Below are 22,098 nucleotides of genomic sequence, written 5' to 3'. Positions count from 1 at the left end.
AAATACTGTATGCTAACACATATATATGGAATCTAAAAATGGTCTGAAGAACCTTAGGGGCAGGACCGGAATAAAGACACAGACGTAGAGAACAGACTTGAGGACACGGGGAGGGGGAAAGGTAAGCTGGGATGAAGTGAGGGAGTGGCATGGACATATATACACTACTAAATGTAAAACAGCTAGCTAGTGGGAAGCAGCCGTATGGCACAGGGAGATCAACTGGGTGTTTTGTGACCACTTAGAGGGGTGGGATAGGGAGGGTGGTAGGGAGGGATATGTAAGAGGGAGGAGATATGGGGATATATGTACACGTATAGCTGATTCACTTTGTTATACAGCAGCAACTAACACAACGTTGTAAAGCAAGTATACTCCAATAAAGATGTTTAAAAAGAAAACCAAAAAAAAAAAAAAAAGGAGGAACCAGAGACAGAAGTGCCGGAGGTTAGGCTTCCAAGTAAACAGCAAGCGTCGTGATTTGAACGCTGCACGCTACTTTCACCAGGGAAGGGAGCCCCTGACACTCAGAGGAGCTTTTCCAGGAAGCCAAGCGTCCTTAGAAAAGGTATCAGGGAGGTGATCAGGGCTAGGGGTGCGGGTACCAGCGTGTGGGGGTAAATATACGTCCCGACTCCAAAAGCAGAGAGCGGGACAGGGACGACCTGCTGGGTTATGGACCGTGGGGGGCATGGCCAGAGCTGTTGTTTCATCTTAAATGGACCAAAAATTCCCTAAAGAGCACACACAGCCAGTGAACCACGCAGGAAGCACCCAAAGGTAAGAAAATCTGGCCAGGTCCGGCGAGCTACGACCCACAAATGGGGGACCTGACCCGCCCCCGCGAAGAGGGAGCCAATCAGAGGGAGCCTTGAACACGGGGGCGGGACAACAGAGGAGCGGGTCCAATGTGGAATCAGCCCTGGGTCGCCTCAGGGCAGAGTATTGCAAAGTCCAAGCAGCGAGCGGAGAGGAGGCGGTGGGCTAGCCAATCAGAGGGAGCAACTCACAGCGTTGGGTACTGGCAGCCATTCAGAAGAGTGGTCGCAGATGACTTGCCCGGCCCCAGCTTCCCGCCTTTCCCCTAAGCTCTAAGGCAGCGCGGCGCCGCGCTTCCTGGACTGGGGTCGTCGGCTACCGCGCTATGCTCGTCCTCGCCTCACTCTCCTGCTACAGATCCCAGGTCCGTGCAGGCGTCCGGTGGGACATGGCGACCTCGGGCGGCGAGGACCTCCGGAGCCAGGAAGGGGAGAATTTTCTCTACTTCGCCTATGGCAGCAACCTGCTGACGGAGCGGATCCACCTCCGAAACCCCTCGGCCGTGTTCTGCAGCGTGGCCCGCCTGCAGGTCAGTGCTCTCCTCCCGGCCCCTGCGATGGCCTCTGCCCCCCTCTGCAGACGAGGGAACCAGGATTTCGAGAACTCGCTTTCTCTTCGCCGCTTGTTGGCAGCACTGGGCCGGGAACGCAGCTCTTTCTGCTCAAAGTACATCAGGGTTCCTTGCACGACCCCGGGCCGGTCTCTCTCGCCCTCAGCCCTGTGCTTGACCCCGCTGAGCTGTGCTACTCTGGCACCTGTGCCTCCCAGGCTACCCTGAGGTCTCTCTCCTGACGTTCTCACCAGCTGCGCGTTCTGCCCAGATCCCAGCGCCTCTCCCTTGGTCACTGATTTAGGGGCATCATCACAGAATCCATTCGGTTGGTCCCTCTGAGAAGCCTTCTCTGACCCAAGTTAGGGCATCAGTTGCTTTCTGTTCTGTACCCCACTTTGCTCCAGGACTTGTCACCTGGTTTTGTAAAAATCCATTTACCTGCCTTTTGCTCCCGATCTGAGAGGTCCTGAAAGCTGGAGCCGTTTCTTATTCACAGTAAGGGCTGTGCTCAGTTAAATCAAGTGGCTGGATGAACCTTCGCTTGCCTTGGTAAGAATCATTGCTCTTAGTACAGTCCATTTATTCATTTAGTGCGTATTCTTCCAGCACTTACCTGGAGATACAAAGATGATTGAGTAAAGCTGGCTGCTTTCAGGACCTCCCAGTCTATAGGAGAGACACTCGAACAAGTTATGTACAAAGCCTTTTGACATTGTTGAACCAAACAAACATGGTCTCTGCTATCGTTGTCAGGGTTCTTAGTAGCAAGCAACAGAAGTGGCTGATTCAAGCAGAAAAAGAATGTGTTGAAAGGCCGTTTGAAGAGCTCACAGAATGACCAGGAAGGTAGGACCACAAAGCTGACAAAACAAGCAGGCATAAAAGGGAAGCTCTAAAACAGCCAGTATCACACCAACAGAACCAGCCCAGGAGGCCACTGTTGCATCGCTGCTAAGCTTGGTAAACATGGACGTTGCATTGTGCATCACCTGCGCTGGACCCTGCCTGCTACTGTCACTACATCTCCAAGTTCCTGAAACCCAAATCTGGTTGCCACCACCAAGGTGGACTTTTCTGCTGCCCTGGGTCACCAGTTTCTAATTCAAAGCCCTAGGTGGGTGTCCTGATTGGCTACGTCTTGGCCACGTGCCCATGCCCTGACTTCAAGAAAAGCTGGGAGAACCAACTTCTGGCATTTGAAACTTCAAAAATGGGAGTCAGGCTCTGAACACTGTCTACCCCCAAACTCATAAGGCAGGGAATTCCCCAAACGTGGGAAAGAAGTTCAGATGGTTTATAATTGGAATGCAGCAAAGAGCTATCAAGCAAATGATTATTCCGTCACAGGTGTGGTCAGCCTTAAAAGGAGATATATTATGCCTTACTCTCTGCTTTGTTCTGAACTTAAAACTGCTCTTAAAAAAAGTGAAATCTTTTTTTTTTTTTAAAGGAGACATTCAAGGTGCTATGGAAGTGTATGACTTGGGGACCTGACCTAACCGGGATGCTCAGTAAAGCCATTCCTGAAAATGTGACTTTTAAACTGAGACCTGAATGACTGGGGAGGGGGGAAGCAAACAGATAGAATGAACAGCAGGGACAAAAGACCTCAGGAAAGAAAAAAGCTGGACCTTCCAGCTAGTGTGGCTGGAATCTAGTTTGTGAGGAGGGTGTAGCATGAAGACTAGAGAGGTCGGGAAGGGCCACACTTTACAGGACCACAGAGGCCAGAGAAGCCTTGGGTCTTTATCTTGAGACCAATGAGAGGACCTCTGCCAAATTGAAGCAAATGAAACATCAGATTTACATCTTTGAAAGCTGGTTCTGGTTGCTCTGGAAAAATGGATTGGAAGCAGTGGATGTAGGGAGCCCGGTTAGGAAGCTTTTGCAGCAGTCCATGCTAAAGATAATGGTACCCTGCAGTGGTAGCAGTGGAGGGTAGCTGGGTTTGGGAGATATTTAGGAGTGAGTACTGTTAGGCCTTGGTGATTAATTGTGAAAGGAAGAGGAGATAATCGGGATGACTAAGGTTTTTGACGCAACAGAGTAGATGACGGTGATGTTTGTGAAAAGAAGAGGAGAATTAGTTTGGGAGGGAAAATCAAGCTCAGTTTGGACATGTATTTGGCCCTTAAACAATGCCGGGATTAGTGGTGCCGACCCTTCACCCAGCCGAAAATCAGAACTGCCATCTCTACCTCAAAAACAAAGGAATTGATACATGACTCACCCAAGGGCAGGAAGCTGAAAAAGTTTGGATAGAATCAGGACTCAGACCCTAGTTCTTTTGATGCCACATATTCTCTATTTTAATCTCTACTCGAACTTTTCCCCATACTTAGTTAATTTGATGATATGTAAAAGGAAAATATAGATGCTATATTTATTGAAAAAAATTCACATATACGTGGACCTGTGTAGTTCAAACCTGTGTTATTCAAGGGTTAGCTGTACTGAGTTTGAGATGCTTGTTGTATATCCAAGTGAGCAGAGAAATATTAGTGAACATTCATTAAATACTCACTATATTCTAAGCACTTTTGAAGCTCAGAGGAGAGACCTGAGCTGGATTAGAAGATGACTGGAATATTGGATGGTATTTGAAGCCATTGGAGGGGATGAGATTGTCCTGAGCAAATTGCTGAACAGAGAAAAGGGCCTAAACTGAGCCCTCAGAAACTCCAACATTTAAAGACCAGGTAGTGGAGAAGGAGTTGGCAAAGGGGATTGAGGAGATCAAGGAACAGCCTAAAAGAAAGGAGACAGATCAAGACCTGGTGGTTAATGATGTCAGAAGCAGCTGAGAAGTAGAGCAAGACAAGGAATGAAAATTGTCTATTGGATTTAACAATAGACAACCAGTTCCTAGTGTGGTTGTAACTTTTATCAGATCCCCTGATGTCCTGCCAGGCATACCTGGTCCTAGAACATCCAGTATACCAAATGAAGGTACGGGTCACTCAAACCGACCTTTTTTGTGAAATTCTGACAGGTTTTTAAGAAAATAAAGGTGACAGAGATAAAATATAAACCTTAGATTTATTATCTAGTCTAACCTTTTTTTTTTTTTTTTTATCAGTAAGGAAGCTAAGCTCTGGAAAGGTGGAAAGAAATCTTCTTAGACCAAACAGCCAAGTAAGGATTTTTAATCTTCCTGGCTGTGTCCTTTGATTACTCATCTCTGTGAGGGAGGAAACTAAACTCGAAACCTTGACTCCATTACTTATTAGTTGTGAGACCTTAGGCAAGTTGCTTAATCTTTTTAAGCCACAGTTTTTCTTTCTGTTAAATGGGTATAAAAAGTTGTTGACAGGATTTTTAAAAAAGTCCATATAAAACTCATAGCACAGTGTATAGAACCCAGTAATTTTCCAGTAAGTGTTAGCTGCTCTTATGATTATTATAGATATGTTAATACAATTCAGGAATATTAAATTTATAAGTGTACAGATCACCCTCAAATGCCAGCTCCCTTAGGACAAAAAAAATAATGCTACTAGGATACACTTACATACATAAAAGTGGGAAGAATGTTATAACCCTTAGGTAGCCATCACCCAGCTTCAACAATTATGTACGCTATGATTGTCTCTAAGTTAAAATCTATGTGTATGTAAGTGGGCTGGGAAGTAGTTTTCAAAAATAAAGATAGCTGTGTTAAGGCCTCAGGATTGTGGGATTTATTTTCCCTTTTAAGCCTCTTGTTTATGGTAAGATACGTGTACATATTCAGTATACAGTTCATTTTTAAAGAAAAATATGAAAAATTATAGTCCTTGAGATCTGGGTCCTTGGTTGTTTATCTTTGTATTTTTAACAGAAGGAACTCAAAGTTTGTTTTAGTTGCATGGAGTTCAAGGTAAATCTTTTTTTATTTTGAAGAAGGAAATTTTGGTTCACGTGGATACTGATCATATCACTTTGGTTTCCTTTGTAGGATTTTAAGCTTGACTTTGGCAATCCCCAAGGCAAAACTAGTGAAACTTGGCATGGAGGTATAGCCACCATTTTTGAAAGTCCTGGCGATGAAGTATGGGGAGTAGTATGGAAAATGAACAAAAGCAATTTAAGTTCTCTAGATAAGTAGGTGACTTCTAATTAAAAGTTAAATAATTGCTAATTTAGAAAGTGGATCATATGCAAGGATGTGTATATATGTGTTGGTTTTTCAAAACTATATACTATGGACATATTCTTTAGAGTTAACCTAAAAGGTATAATGTTCATTCCTAAAAAGAAAAGCCTAGAAGGGTCACACTCTCTGATTGAGATTTGGGGAGACATTTGTAATCTCTTCTATAATTGATGGAAGTCCTTATTTTCATTCTATTTGTTTTTTAATAAAATATCTTTGTAGTTTCATATTGTGAGAAGGCATGAAGATTTTTGTAATTGTTGTATACTTTTATTGATTTCAAAAGCTCAGTTTTTATTAGTTTTTAAAAAGTAATTCTTTAAGGTGGCAGTTGAATCAGTAAAAACAGTAATAATCACCTGTAAAAACTTCAAAACATATTAGAAATGCTTTGATGCTCTTTATAAATAGAACTCAAGAGTTGTATGGCAGAGCATTTAATGCAAAGAAAGTGGCAGTGAAGAGTAGGATTTGAGAAGAGCAGACAAGCATCTGACATGCTTAATACTTTACTTCACTTGCAAACAGGAGTGAGCCATCCTCTCTGCTTTTCTCTGGGTGGATATTCTCTTGCTGTCAGCACACATAGTCGTTTTTGTAGCCTAGAGAGCGGTGTTTCAGTGTTACAAAGCTTGAAATAACTACACTGAAGCATGTTTTTAGATAGGCTAAATATAGAGGTCTATTAGAAGCATACCCAGTAATAGTAAGTCTCCAGCTTTCTAACTGAAAGGCTAAACTTCCTTTTGATGTGGTGATATTTCTGCCCTATCCCAAAATATACAGGGAGCAAGTACATCCATAAATAGTTAAAATTTTTAATCTGGTAAACTAACTTGGCTAAGTCAAGTATGATTAAAATTTGTTCTGGTTTCAGGCAAGAAGGGGTTAAAAGTGGAATGTATGTCCCAATAGAAGTTAATGTTTCTACTCAAGAAGGAAAAGAAATAACCTGTCGAAGTTATCAGATGACAAATTATGAGCGTGTTCCCCCATCACCCCAGTATAAAAAGGTATCCTTTTAACTAACTACTTACAAAGACTTTTGGTGATTCCTTGTTAATTTTCACTGAGCTAAACTAAAGAATATCTTGTTTTTAAAAGGTTTTGTGTGTTTTAAATTCTACATGTACAATTCATTTTAATCAAAATGTTTTTTTAATACAAAAATGATATTTATTTACCAAATAACTAAATGTTCAGATTTATTTATAATGATAGAAATATGTCCCTAAAACTTCATTTATTAAAAAAAAAGCTTGTAGAAATGTATTTGAGTCATAATTCTAGACATGTTTTTTACTTTTTTAAAGTAGAAAATAACATGTATGAGTGTATTTTTTGTAGAGTTATTCTATACCCATGCTTTTATAATCATTTTTTTCTTCCTCCATAAAACAGTATTTCATGAACACCAAGATTCATTTTTGTAGGTAAAAAATATATTTCCTACTGCTGAAATGTTTTCCATTTCCAGATGGAGGGAAAAATAAGTCACACTGCTTTTCAGAATCAGGGATACCACTCCCTCAAGCACCAGAAAAGAATTCAGGATAGAGAGTCCAACATCCCTTTTCAGAAACCCAAACTTAGGTACCTGTTGGCAGGCCCAGTGAGGACATGGTACCTGGAGAGGGTGACCCAGTTCCTGGGCCTAATCTGGAATTTTCTAGAAGGAACCTAGAGGAATTAAGCCTGGTATGGATCTGGGAAGTACCACTGGACACACTTGCTATTTATTCCCTCACGTCTAATTCAGAGGTAGAGTAGACTCCAGGATTCAACTACAACTGCTACCTGTAAACTGGAAATTTTTTTGGAGAATGGTGTTTGTTTCTTAAAAAATCATGCAAATTCTGTACAATAAGTTTTTCTCTTAATATAAAAACATTTTAAATCATATTACTGAGTACAATTGCTCTTCCATAAGGGTGGATCTTGTGGCTTTGAAAACTCCCTGCACATTCATGCCCATTGTGAGAGGAATGACTTTCCCTCCATTTTGTTCTAGAATTGTTTATTCCAGAGTTATCTGAAAGCTAATATTTCATACTTTGATACTACAAATAAAGCTGTGGTATACTAAATTAAATTATGTTCCTAACTAAAGGGTTTTTTGTTTATTTTAACCATTTCTAGGTGATTTGCCTGGGTGCAAAAGAGAATGGTTTGCCACCGGACTATCAAAAGAAGTTAAACGCAATAGAACCAAATGACTACAAAGGAAAGGTCTCAGAAGAAATTGAAGACATTATCAAAAAGGGGGAAGCAAAAACTCATTAGAACCTAATAGAATACGTCTACAGATATTTTCTCTATATGCTAATACATTTTTAACATTTAGAACAGGGATCTGGGATATCTCTCTGTTTAATATATTTTCAACAGTGTCCTGAAGGGGTATCTCACTTGGGTGATTCCTTGTTTTCAGGCTATAAAAAGGCCAGGATAGGAGTTAGACAATTGAAAAGGGGGCCTTGCGGCATTGGAATGCATGACAAGTAGATGTGAGTATTCCTTCTGTGAACCCTTAAAGTTATTTTATTGAGTTGATCTGAAGTGTATTTTTGCTCTGTGATAAAGGGTAGATTTGCAACTTAAGGATGGTGCTGGTAAATCACTCTGCTCTGGGATTTTTTCTTAGTCAGCTTACTAAGAGCAAGCAAACTGCAGAAGCAATCGATTATAACAACTTCAAAATTTCAAAGATGGCATACTGTTCTTAGAGGAATAAATGTATTTGTGGTTTCACCTATAGTCCCTACTGAAATACCACATTTCATTTTGTTAGAGAGACTCACATCATCACACATACTGGATCTGGTCTTGGTCTATAGCCAATCTATACTAAAGGATAATTGCACGGACTCTGGAACCAGACAGCCGAGGATTGACTGTCAGTTCCAGCACTTTCTAGCTGGGAAACTTTGCATTATATGACTGTGCCTCAGCTTCCTTGCCTGCAGACTGAGGACAGCCCAAATATCTATGTCTTAGGATTGTTTTGAGGAGTATATATATATATATATATAAGCTTAGAACAGAACCTGGCATATAATAAGTATTAGCAATCATTATTGTTCTTACTGAAGAATTAAGTTTGTAAGAGCTATCCTTGGAACAAGATTTTAAAGCAGAAGGGTCACGATTATGAGGGAAATGTGTTTCCCGGAAGCTGAAATTTGATTCTTGGCTTACCAAGAAATGGTCACCTTCTTAAATTTACTTACTGAATAAGTGGAAGAAAGAAGAGTCATGAATAAAACAACACTGGTTATCAAAAATTCTCTTATGTCTCTGTGGAATGCAGTGAGCTGGACCTTCCAAACAGGTTATTAGAATGAGAGGGAACAAGCCACAGGAGCATAAAACAAAGATTTGGTTTTTACTCTTGGGAAGAAGGACCAAAGGACTTTTCAGCTACAGCTGCAATTCTGTAGTGAGGCTGAGCCATAGACTACAGGTTTGACCATGTTTCATAGCTGTTACACCTCACTGTTTTCAAGTATACCCTCCAGTATTCCAGTTTTCGATAGTTGTTAACTCCTCCCCAAAAGACCAAGTTTGTCTGTGACCCAGAACACAGTTATGATAATATAGTAAGCCAGGCTCAGTTGTGCTGTAGGTACTAAAAATTGCATATTATTCTAAAAATCTGTCTCTCCTACCTAAAATGACAGCTTTCATTAAGGAATTTAAAACATTAACAATAAAATCTTCATGTCTGGCCTTTTAACAAAAATCTGTTAATCATGACTATTTTTCCGGTTGTTTTCCAGGTAGTACTAGCAAATGTCATATGTAAGGAATTTCCATTTCTACCAGTGATTTTGGCCCTCTAACCACAATACAGCCAGCTCCTGGATATACTATAGCAAACATAGTTTTTGAAAAGCATTTCTGGGCTTGAAAGAAAATAAGGAAAATCTTGAAGTTGTACCAGCCCCTCTCCCACAAAAAAAAAGAAGATAAAGTGAGCTAAAGGCTAGACAGTAATGGTAAACAAATGGCCCAGATATCCTTGCCAATAATGGCCCCAGAATTAGATGACTAACCCTTGCAGGACAGGAAAACTGAACCTGAGAATTCTGTATGAAACCAGGACCCTTGAAGAGAACTAAAACAGTCCCCAGTTAGTAAGCCTGGTGGCTCCCAGCAGAGATAGATGCAAATCCTCTCTGAAGAAAGCGATCCTAATTCAGGTTCTCAGGTTTTCCACTTAAAAATTTAAAAGATAATAATAAGGAAAATGATACACTATGAATGAGAACAGAAAAAACAAATTTACATCCCTAAGGTTTCAGGATATTGAAATGATCAAAAACAGAATATAAGTATATTTGGAGACTGACTTCTGGGAAGATGGAATAGACATACTCTTCCCTATTCCTTTAGTTAAGTACAACTAAAATCTCTGAACATAATATATAAAACAAGCAGAACAGCTAGAGACCTTAGGACCCAAGGCATGACATGGTGCTGAATTCCCTGGATTTTCTTTTGCCTCATGCATCTAGCTGAAGAAGCCAGCAACCTGAAAGCACCAATGAGCATGAGCAGAGATGAAAAACAAACAAACAAAACAAGAAGAGCTGCTCTCTAGCCAAAGGACTGGGAAATGGACAATCTAGCCAGATAAAACTTAGAGAATAAGTGCTTTACCCCAGCCAAACACCATGGAGAAAAACTATGGAACCCTCACCTCCACCCAAGCCAGCCAAAGTTCAAGAGGGAAGCCTGGACTTCCACCCTTGCCAGGTTGTAACAAGGCACCCTAACCCTGTCCCCCACCAGCATTGCCAGGGTAGTGTCAGAAAAGGCTGAGTAGGGAGCCACCCAGCAGTAACAATCACTCCCCTTCCCCCCCACCAGTAGTGTCAGTGGAGACCATGTGAGGAGCCTGTACTTAAAACCCCATCTGGCAGTAACAAGGTGCCCCTCCCTGTCCCTGCTGGGTGGTGTCAGAGAAGACCAAGTGACAGATTAGAACTTTATCACCCAGGGGTAACAAAGCCACCCTTCCCTGTGGTGTCAGTGAAGGCCATGTAGGGGGCAGTAATGAGGCATTCCTACTCCTCCCAGCCAAGGAGGTATCTGTGGAGACCTAGTGGGAAGCTGAGACTCCTACCTCCCCTCCGTAGTAACAAGGTGGACCCTCCCTTGGGTGACACCAGAAGCTGGGTGAGAACCTGAACTTCTACCTCCATTTAGCAGTATCGAGGCAGTGGCCCACACCTTCCTCTGCTGGAATTGTTTCAGAGTAATCCGGCTAAAATAGGAGATTTCCATAAGATCCAGAGTCTCATAATTTCCAAAATGTCCAGGCTTCAACTGAAAAATCACTCATCATTCCAAGAACCAGGAAGATCTCAAACTAAATGAAGGAAGACAATCAGTAGATGCCCAAACAGACAATGACAGATACGTTAAAATTATTTGACAAAGATTTTAAAGCAGACATCATAACAGTGCTTTAGTGAGCAATGAGGAATGTGTTTGAAGCAAATGAAAACACAAACATTCTCAGTAAAGAAACAAGATATAAAGAAGAACTAGATGGAAATTTTAGGACTGAAAAATACAGTAAAATTACAGTGAAATTAAAAGCTCAGTGGATGGGTCCAACAGCAGAATGGAGGGGACAGAGGAAAGAATCAGGGAACTGGGAGAACAATAGAAATTAACCTTGTCTGAAAAGCAGAGAGAAAACAGACTGAAAAAAAAAAACAAAAAACAAAACAGAGCCTTAGGGACCTGTGGGGATATAACAGAAGATCTAACATTTGTGTCATGGGAGTCTCAGAAGGAGAGGGGAGAGGACGGGCTGAAAAAGTGACCAAAGAAATAACGGTTTAAACATTCTGAATTTGGCAAAAGCCACAAACCTACAGATTAAAGAAGTTTAATGAAGCCATGACAGTCTCACATGGTTTAACCTAACAGACACCTAACTCCCAAGTTTGTGGGTGGGATTAGCAATAGTGTACATAAAATGCCCAGCACAATGGCTGGTATACAGCTGTTGTCTAATAAATAGTAATTAACATTTAAAAAGAAAAGAAAAATTTGAGTGAACTCCAAACATAAACCCAAAGAAATCCACACCAGACACATTGTAGTCAAACTTCTGAACACTAAAGACAAAAATTCTTGAGAGCAGCAAGTAAGAGATGATACCTTACCTACAGGAGAAAAACAATTTCAATTACACCAGATTTCTCATCAGAAACCGAAACCAGGGAGACCGGAAGGAAGTGGCACATTTTTCAAGTGCCGAAAGAAAAGGACTGTCTACCCAGAATCCAGTGAAAATAGCCTTTGAGAATGAAGGGAAAAATCAAGACATTCTCAGATGAAGGAAAACTAGGAAAATTTGTGGCCAACTGACCTACCCTAAAAGAATGACTGAAGGAAGTTCTCTTAACAGAAAGGAAATGATAAAAGAAGGAACTTGGAAACATCAGAAAGGAAAAAAATAACATGGTAAGCAAAAGTATGGATAAATACAATAGAGTTTCCTTCTCTTGAGTTTCTTACATAATGGTTGAAGCAAAAATTAAAATATTGTGAGTTGTGGCTCTGAATATGTGTAGAGGTACTATTTAAAACAATTATAGGGGCTTCCCTGGTGGTGCAGTGGTTAGGAATCCACCTGCCAATGCAGGGGACATGGGTTCGAAACCTGGTACTGGAAGATCCCACATGCCGCGCAGCAACTAAGCCCACGCTCCACAGCTACTGAGCCTGCGCTCTAGAGCCTGTGAGCCACAACTACTGAGCCCACGTGCCACAACTACTGAAGCCAGTGCGCCTAGAGCCCATGCTCCGCAACGAGAAGCCACTGCAATGAGAAGCCCGCGCACTGCAGTGAAGAGTAGCCCCCGCTTGCCGCAACTAGAGAAAGCCTGCGTGCAGCAATGAAGACCCAATGCAGCCAAAAGTAAAAACAAAAACCAAAACCCCAAAACCCTAACACAGGCGTCCCCAACCCCTGGGGAACTGGGCCACACAGCAGGTGGTGAGCAGTGGGCCAGCAAGCGAAGCTTCATCTGCTGCTCCCCATCATTCCCATTACTGTCTGAACCATCCGCCCCGTCGCTTGCATTACCGCCTGAACAATCCGCCCCCCATTCATGGAAAAATTGTCTTCCGCGACACCGGTCCCTGGTGCCAAAAAGGTTGGAGACCGCTGCCCTAGCATATCAATAAGTAGATTCAGTGTAAATGATCTCAAGACACCAATTAAAACACAGAAACTGGTGGAGTGGATTAAAAACATGACCCAGCCTTATTTATGCTGTCTACAAGAAACTCACTTCAACTATAACAATATAAGCAGCTTGAAAATAAAAGGATAGAAAAAGATATATGATGCAAACATTAATCAAAGGAAAGAATGAGTGGCTTTATTAATATTTGATAGAGTAGATTTCAGGGCAAAGAAAATTACCAGAGACAGGGGGTATTATGGTAACCCTTACCAGTTCATTTTGTGAAGCTACTGAAGTCAGTATACCAAAACCAGGCACAGTAGAAAAAACCAACCAAACAAAAATAAGCCTGCAGACCAATATCCCTTATGAATATTGATTCAAAGATTCTTAAAAAAAATACTAGCAAATAGAATTTAGCAATACATAAAAAGAATTCTATACCATGACCAAGGCGGGTTATTCCAGAGCTGCAAGTCTGGTTCAATACTTGAACATCAATCAAAGTAATCCACTGTATTTTAACTATTATTACAAATCATGTGATCACATCAGTAGATGCATAAAAGCGTTTGGCACAATTCAATACCCATTTATGATAAAAAAAATTCCTCAGAAAAATAGGAACAGAAGGGAACATCAACAACTTGATAAAGAGCATCTATAAAATATGTACAGCTAACATTATACTTAATAGTAAAAGACTGAATGCTTTTCCCTTAAAACTGGGGACAAGGCAAGGATGTCTGCTCTCACTATTCTTATTCAACATAGTACTGGAAGTTCTAACCAGTGTAGTGAGGCAAGAAAGGGAAATGAAAGGCATACAGATGGGAAAGAAATAAATGAAACAGTATGTACAGATGACATGATTATCTATGTAGAAAACCCCTAGGAATCTATAAAAAAGTATCCCTTAGAACCAAGAAGTCAGTTCAGCAAGGTCACAGGTTACAAGATAAACATACAAAAATCAATTGTATTCTATATACTTGGACACGGAAATTAAAAATATAATACCATTTACAATTGCTTTTTTTTAACTGTAACTTTTTAATTGTGATGAAATTCAATACATAAAATTAACCATTGGAAAGTGAACGACTCAGTAGCATTTAATACACTCACAATGTTGTCCAACCACCATCACTATTTACTTCCAAAACATTTCCATCACCCCAAAAGGAACCACATATCCATTCTTCCCTCCCCCACCCCCATTCCCTGGCAAACACCAATCTACTTTCTGTCCCTATGAATTTACCTATTCTGGTTATTTCATATTAAAGGACTCATAAAATATGTGACCTTTTATGTCTGACTTCTTTCACTTAGCATAATATCTTTGAGGCTTATCAACACTGTAGCATGTATTAACACTTCATTCTTTTTCGTGGCTGTATAATATTCTATCGTATGTGTATAACGATTTGTTTATCCATCCATTGATGGACATTTGGACTGTTTTCACCTTTTGACTATTGTGAATAATGCTGCTATGAACATGTGTGTACATATATATTTTTCAGTACCTCTTGTCACTTATTTTGGGTTTATACCTAGCAGTGGAATTGCTGGGTCATATGGTAATTCTATGTTTAACTTTTTGAGGAACTGCCAAACTGTTTCCTGCGTTGGCTGAACAACTTTACATTCTTACCAACAACATATACACTTTTTTAAAAGGAAATACTTAAGTGCAAACTTAACCAAACATGTGTAAGACTTGTATACTGAAAACTACAAAACACTGATGAAAGAAATCAAAGATCTAAATAAATGGAGAAGCATACCATGTTCATGGTTTGGAAGGCTTAATATAATAAAGATGTCAATTCTCTCCAATACAGGTTTAACACAATTCCTATCAAAATCCCAGCAAGATTATTTTTCTAAAATTTATATGGAAAGGCAAAGGAATTAGAATAGGTAAAGCAACTTTGAAAAAAAAAGAATAAAATGGTAGGGATCCATCGACCCAATTCAAGATTGTATGGTATTGGCAGAGGGATAAACACACAGATCAATGGAACAGAATGGAGAACCCAGAAATAGACCCACACAAAGGTGGAGAGGTAATTTAATGGAGGAAAGATAGCTTTTCAATGGTGATTCTGCAGCAATTGGACATCCATAGGCAAAAGTAACAATTATAATAAAATTAACCTTAACTCAAGTCTCATTTCAAAATTAACTCAAAATTAACTCAAATGTCTGACATAAAACTGAACTTTTGGGGAAAGAAAGGAGAAATTCTTTAACATCTGGGTGTTTCAAAGAGTTCTTAGACTGAATACCAAAAGCATGATCCATACAAGGAAAAACTGATAAGCTAGGGAGCATCAAAATTTAAAATGTTTGCTCTGTGAAAGATCCTATTGAGAGAATGAAAAGACAAACTTGGAGTGGGACAAAATATTTGCAAATCACATATCTAACAAAGGGCTGTTATCTACAATACATAAAGAACTTTCAAAACTCAACAGGAAAAAAGCAAACAATCGAGTTAATAAATGAATAAGACAAAGAGACATTCCACCCAAGAGGAGACACAGATGGCAAATAGGCACATAAAAAAGTGTTCAGCATCATTAGCAAATTAAAACTATAATGATACACTACACACCTATCAGAACGGCTAAAATAAAACATTGTGACAGCACCAAATGCTGACGCAGGTGTTGCGAAACTGGGATCACTTAGACATTGCTGTTGGGAAGGTAAATGGTCCAGCCACTGTGGAAAAGAGTTTGGCTGTTTCTTAAACTAAACATGCAACCACCATATGACCTATCAGTTGCACTCCTGGACATTTATCCCAGGGAAATGAAAACTTATGTTTGCATATAAACCTGTAGTTTAATGTCTATAGCAGCTTTAGTCATAATAGCCAAAAATGGGAAATAATCCAAATGTTGTTTAACATGTGAATGGTTAAACTGTGGTATCCCTGTGGTAATACCATGAAATACTACTCAGTAATAAAAAAGAAAGAACTATTGATACATGCAATGCCCTAGATGAATCTCCAGAGAATTATGCCGAGTGAACAAAACAATCCCCAAACAAGATCACAAAATCCCAATACATACCGTGTGTTTCCATTTATATAATGTTCTTGAAATGACATATTATAGAAACGGGGAACAGATTAGTGATTGTCAGGGGTTAAGGAGGGAGTGGTATGATATAACAGGGCAACATGAGGGATCGTTGTAGTGGTGGAAGTGTTCTGTATTTTGACTGTACCAATGCCTACAGCCTGGTTCTGCAAGATGTTACCATGAGGGGAAATTGGGTTAAGGGTATAAGGGTCTCTCTGCATTATTTCTTACAGCTGCATGTGAATTTACAATTATCCCAAATAAAAAGTTTAATTAAAAACAAAAATAACTATATCAATTTTTTAAGTGATGGAATCAGTAGAGAACAGGAGACTATTAAAAATGACCAAGAAAATTAGAAATAGAACGAAAACACTCTTAGAAAATATATTATTGTTGAAATTAAGAACTTAAATGGATGGTGTATTGGTTTCCTATTGCTGCTATAACGAGTTACCACAAAGTTAGTGGCTTAAAACAACACACATTTATTATCTTATGGTTCTGGAGGCCAGTAGTCTAAAGTGAGTCTCAATGGGCTAAAATCAAAGTGTTAGCAGGACTGCATTACTTCTGGAGGCTCTACTGGAGAACCCACTTCCTTGCCTTTTCCAGCTTCTAGAAGCCACCCTCATTTCTTGGCTCATAGCCCCATTCCTCCACCTTCAAAACCAGCAACATCAGGCCAAATCCTTCTCAAGCTGCTATCTCTTTAGTTCTCCTTCTTCTTCCTCCCTCTTCCATTTATAAGGACCCTTGTGATTACATCGGGCCCATACCAATTGTCCATGATTATCTTCCCATCTCAAGGTCAGCTGATTTGCACCCTTAATTCCACCTGCTACTTTAATTCTCCTTTGCCATATTCACAGGTTCCAGGTGTAGGGAGTATTCCGCCTAACACAGATGAGTAACACAGCGGGGTTGGAATAGCCACAAAATAATTGATTAATGGAAAGACAACTGAGAAGTTATTCAGAATGCAGCCAGAGAAACAGGATATGGAAAATATGAGAGTGTAAAAGATATGGAAGATAAATTCCAGAATCCTAGAGAAAAGAAAAATTTTGTAATTTTTCTACCAGAGGTTCATGTAAGGGTATAAACTGGAGGAATTGGTATCTTTAGCATCTCTATATTGGAGCTTACAAGTTTGCACAAGGTAGCTCATCAAGTTTACGTTTGCAAAGTTTCGCTTTTGAGTTAGGAACAAACTTTTATCAGAAGGCAGGCTTTGATGGTAATCTAAATATTCATGAGCATATGTGGTCATGTGATTGAATGTACTCTAGTGTGAATGTGACAACTTATTTATAGCATCGTTATGCCTTATGTAGATTCTCCATTTAAAACGTTTAAAAAACATTTTATTGCGAAAGGTATTAGCATGTTAAAAAGTCCCTTACAGGTCTTCACAGCATAATGTATAGACTATAAAATGTACACTGCCAAGAAGAGATTTAAGGACATGAAGAAAAGCTTACATTTTAAAAAGTATAAATCGAAGTATATGCTCTGTCGTAAAAGGCTTGATGATTTTGAGCTACTTTTCACCGGGGAGCACGTGTCACGTTTTAACGCGAGTTTCACCCGGGAGCACTTGTTAACGTTTTAACAGGCATTTCACCATCTTGCTCAGGTGCTGCTGCCTCCGGTTGGCTCATTTAGGGGGACGGGCCTAGGCTCGCGGAGGCGAAGACCGAGCTGGCGTCTAGTTCGCGATGTGTCACCCCTGGGCGAGCTCTCAGGCCTGCCCGCTCGGCCTGAGCGGTGGCCTGGCTGCTCTGCTGGGGCAGGGACCGCCCCTCTCGGCTGCCCCGGGCTACTCTCTGCGCGCCGCCTCTCCCGGCTTCCCCCGCCCGGTCCGGGCGAGCGGCCGCCCCGCCGACCCCGACTCGCTTGCCCGGGCCCGGCCTCGGCCTCGCCTTCCCCGCGCAGGCCGCAGAGGCTCGGGGCGCGGCCTTCGCTGCGGTCGGGCCAGTTCCCGTTCCCAGCCGGTGCCGCGGCTGCTCCTCCCCGGTCCTGGTGAAGCTGCGGGCGCCGCGCGCTCCCGGCCCGGCACTCCCCAGTCTCAGTGTTCCCGCTCGCGCCCTCCCGGCGCATCAGGCTCTCGCTCCCTGCGAGGTCTGCTGCTCCCTGCTGCTGCGAGGTCTGCACACCTAGCGACCAAGTAAGTCCCAGCGACGGGGGTGGGTCGCGCGGGGCACAAGTTTTCTGGGGTCCTGGGCGCTGCGAGGGAGGAGGAGTAGGGAGGTGTCATCCTGCGAGCGGACGGGATTCAAAGCTGCTCTAGTAAGAGCCCCGGGTGGAGCAAGGCGGAGAAACCCGGGAGTTTGTGGTATGCCACGAAAGTTCGGGGGCATGAACTTCAGTGTCAGGGGAATCGTTTATCCTACGGTGGTCCAGGCAGAGCTTCTCAATCCTGCTTGTATCTTAGAATCACCTGGGGCGTTTGTAAAATTCAGATGCCCAGGCTGGATCTATCAGAATCCCTGGGGGTGGGACCCAGCCCTCTGTATCCCCAGCTGATTCCACCGTGCGTTCAGCGTTGAGCAACAATGACCAAAGTGTGGCTGCCAAGAGAAGGTGGAAAGGCCGGCAGGGGCCTTGATGGAGTACAGCCTGCAGACGGATCCGGCTGCTCCCAGCGTCTTGCGTGACCCTGGGGAGGGGGTAGCGGACCTCCCTCCAGCTTCCTGAAACGCAAAGAAGGAAAATGAGACAAGGCTTGGCAGGGTGGCCTGAACAGTGTGTTCAGAACAGATAGCGGCCTCAGATATGCATAGAGTCTTTTGGCATATTGTGAAAAACAGAAGGATTGCCAGATCACGATGCCTCTTTAGTTCTGCTTTCTGGGAAATGCCTCCATTGTTGGCCTTTAAAATTAAGTTGCGGGAAGCCAGTAAACCTATGGCCTTAACTACTGGGTTTTCTGCTTTAAGGATGAAGCCAGCTGTGCTTGCCACAGGGTCGGGTTTGTCGCTCCTAAAAGCCGCCTATCTGAGATTTCCCACATCCAGGGAATAGTAACTCTACCTTGGATATTAGGAGTGCACAGGATTTATCCTGTTCTCACCCTGGGGACAGATAGCTCTAATCTCAGCAAGTGGGGCCACTGGACGAGACACAGACTTTTACTGCAGATAAGAAAGGTGGATTTAAAACAAATGACAGCCTAGGAGAAGAGAGGGCTTCCAAAGGGTCTAAGAAGAGTAGATTGTGTTTTTGTGTAATGAAGAAATTCAAGTTCAAGCTTTGGAGCCCATCACACCTGCGCCCCAATCCAGATTCTGTCACTTCTGTGATGCGTGACCATGGGCGTGTTATATGTGATTTCTCTGAACCCCTGTTTTGTTTCTCGTAAAATGGGGATAAAAAGAGCTCTGTCGTGAGGTTAAATGAGATACGGTGTATCAAACGCCTGGCACGGCGGGTGGCACGTGGTAGCTGCTCCATCAGTGGCAGTTACAAGCCACTGCAGTGGTGATCTGTGTTCAACAGTTGTTTATTTAGTACAGCCACGGTGAGGGAGAGTGGCCAGTAGTTGCTCCATTCCCCTGTTCTTCTCCTGCCCTGCTCGGGGGAGGGCTCTGTAGCTCCTTCCCCCTTGGGCACTGTGTACTTTGCAGTCTGTAATTTCAGGCCACCACCCTCTCCCCCAACAGGGCTTATTAATGGCTCTAGAATACAGTTTTACTCCATGCGATAGGAATGAATTTCTTGGCAAAAGAAAGTGGTCCTTAATCTTGAGATTTCCTCCACCCCACTGCCCCATATATCAAAAAAACGGGCTCCCCCAAAGCTGGGCTGTTTACAGGGTCTCAGAATTGACATGGGCACACACAGATGACTTTCCTTTTGGCAGCATCCTCAGGCCGTGCCCTGGTTGTACCTGTTTTGCTACTGACCCTTGGCCTGGGGCAGTGAATCCTTCCTAGATGATCAAGAAGTCAGGAATTTGGAGAAGGGAGGACCCACATCCTACAATTGTCAGGGGGTATCCCAGCTGAACCTTTCACATTGGTTCCACTCTGTGTGTCATTGATGATCACTTTGATAGTAACAGCAGCACTGTTTATTTTAGATTAGACATTAGAAATACTATAAACAGTGATGTAATGTAGGTGTAAAGATCAAGTGGTTTTTCTTTTTGCGGTACGCGGGCCTCTCACCGCTGTGGCCTCTCCCGTTGCGGAGCACAGGCCCCGGACGCGCAGGCTCAGCGGCCATGGCTCACAGGCCCAGCTGCTCCGTGGCATGTGGGACCTTTCCGGACCGGGGCACGAACCCGTGTCCCCTGCATCGGCAGACGGACTCTCAACCACTGCGCCACCAGGGAAGCCCTCAAGTGTTTTTTTACAGTGCTATCGCTAACTTGCCTAATGAGAATATCAAATTCTTGTCTCTCTTTATCCAAAGAAAAGAGTTCAATGTTTACTTGATATTTAAGACAAACCTAGGATTTGAGGTTTATATTACCAGTTCCTTCTACGATTCTTCTTTTTTGGGGGTTTGAGGCAAGGTGAAATTTAAAAAGGTAAAGTTTATACTTGTGCTGAATTTTTGTCATGCAGAAGCTGTAGGTATTTTGCAGGTTTTTGGAAGTCCTGTTTCCTTTTATCTTCTGGGCAAAGTCAGTTGAGTTTCATACAAAGGGCTTCCTTTCATCCATCTATAGGGTCCAAAGTTGTTTTAAGGGAAACTCTTTGGTGCATCACTCAGTGACAGCAAGTGTTTTTTTCCAAACTTGACTCTTGTAGTAAGAGGAGACTAATCATTGCCATTTCAATTAATTGATGGTTTTTACTCAGTGCTAGAAAGTTTGTCAAAGCAAGACATTCTGGCTTGAATTCTTATTTATGTATTTTATCTAGAAACTGCCACAGACCAAACTGTGGGCAGAGATTTTGGTGCAGAGTTGACCAAGATAAGCTCACCACCATCCCTCCTCCCCTTCACCATCCTTCCACCCTCTGGAGTTGAGCCAGTGAGGCCTGGGATGCTTTTACTCTGAGGGGATCTTACCTTGACCCTCAGAAGGGGCACAGTGCCCTAACAAGGGGTCTGCCTCTATAGAACTGTAACCGAGAGTGGGGTCCGACTGCTTGCCATTCAAAAGCCATTAAAGAGGCCAGGTTGGTGGAAAGGAAAGTTTGCTTTGTTTTGGATGCCGGCAACCGGGGGAGAGGGCGGACGCCTGTCCAAAGACCGACTCCCCCCGTGACAATCAGGGGGCAAGAGCTTTTATAGACGGAGGGAGGGGGCTACATGCAGAAACTGTGCAGTCAGCTCTGACAGGCATCTTGAAGTTGGTCATCGGTGGTCTGACCAGCGTCATCCTGACTGTTTTAGGTACAGTTAGTCTTCGGTTCCAGGGTCGGTTTGTTTTCATTTCTTTGAGGCCAATTCACAGACTTGTGGCAGCTTATGTCATGGCTACAGTAAGATCACCATGTAGTTAACTTCTTTCATCAGGTGGGTATTTCAGTATCTACAAGACAGCTCACAGGAGATGGCTCAGAATACTATCTACAGCCCTTGAGGAGGAACTAAAGGTCCTTAACCATGCTTAATGACTAAACTACTATTATTTAGTCTTGTTGGACTGTTTTCCTTTGTTTCTGCATTTTCTCGCTTCTCTGATTAAGTTTTAGCTGAAGTTTTTCCACACACAAAAGTCAGGCGGAGGACGTGGTAGGGAAGGACCATAGGGTCCTGCTCCGTTTCAGAACCAGCAAGGCAATTTTGTGTTCTATTATACTTCATTAAAATCATTTAGAGTACTCTCTAGTAAGCTGTCACTTTGGTATTTTTTTGCTGAGTAGTCATTTTTCTTTAAAGAAAACTATAGTTTTCTATGGAACTAATGAATAGGTCAACATGAGGGTCCAGGTAATTTGCAAAGCACCAGATTAGCACCAGGTTTTGGTAGGTTAATATTTTAATTAATTTGTTTTTATTTTTGGCTGTGTTGGGTCTTCGTTGCTGCGCACGGGCTTTCTCTAGTTGCGGCGAGCAGGGGCTACTCTTTGTTGCGGTGCGCAGGCTTCTCATTGCGGTGGCTTCTCTTGTTGCAGAGCACGGGCTCTAGGCGCGCGGGCTTCAGTAGTTGTGGCCCTCAGGTTCAGTAGTTGTGTCTCATGGGCCCTAGAGTGCAGGCTCAGGCTCAGTAGTTGTGGCGCACGGACTTAGTTGCTCCACGGCATGTGGGATCTTCCTGGGCCAGGGCTCGAACCCTTGTCCCCTGCATTGGCAGGTGGATTCTTAACCACTGCA

General features: G+C 42.4%; 2 protein-coding genes across 5 annotated transcripts in view; both read left to right on the top strand.

Moving 5' to 3' along the window:
• The first annotated feature begins 347 nt into the window (after positions 1-347).
• GGCT (gamma-glutamylcyclotransferase) lies at positions 348-9,789 on the top strand. Of its 3 annotated transcripts, XM_029234376.1 has the most exons (6): positions 348-568; positions 1,177-1,348; positions 4,452-4,507; positions 5,310-5,455; positions 6,385-6,520; positions 7,647-9,789. In XM_029234376.1, exons 1-6 carry the CDS (start codon positions 386-388, stop codon positions 7,788-7,790), a joined length of 837 nt encoding a protein of 278 aa, XP_029090209.1. In that variant the 5' UTR covers positions 348-385; the 3' UTR covers positions 7,791-9,789. The 3 variants fall into 3 exon arrangements, with proteins under 3 accessions (XP_029090209.1, XP_029090211.1, XP_029090210.1); XM_029234378.1 differs by lacking the exon at positions 4,452-4,507 and having other exon boundaries at positions 417-568; XM_029234377.1 differs by lacking the exons at positions 348-568; positions 4,452-4,507 and having other exon boundaries at positions 1,093-1,348; positions 7,647-8,271.
• An 8,074-nt stretch (positions 9,790-17,863) lies between these two features.
• NOD1 (nucleotide binding oligomerization domain containing 1) overlaps positions 17,864-22,098 on the top strand; it is an 89,302-nt gene continuing 85,067 nt past the window's right edge. For both annotated transcript variants that reach the window (XM_029233229.1, XM_029233233.1), the window contains exon 1: positions 17,864-17,992. The gene's annotated coding sequence lies outside the window, so the exon portion shown is untranslated. The remainder of the gene's footprint in view (positions 17,993-22,098) is intronic.

This window comes from Monodon monoceros, unplaced genomic scaffold, assembly GCF_005190385.1.
Source record: "Monodon monoceros isolate NGI ecotype Baffin Bay Population unplaced genomic scaffold, NGI_Narwhal_1 Super_Scaffold_2, whole genome shotgun sequence".
Taxonomy (NCBI): Eukaryota; Metazoa; Chordata; class Mammalia; order Artiodactyla; family Monodontidae; genus Monodon; species Monodon monoceros.
This window is presented reverse-complemented; position numbering and strand designations above follow the sequence as displayed.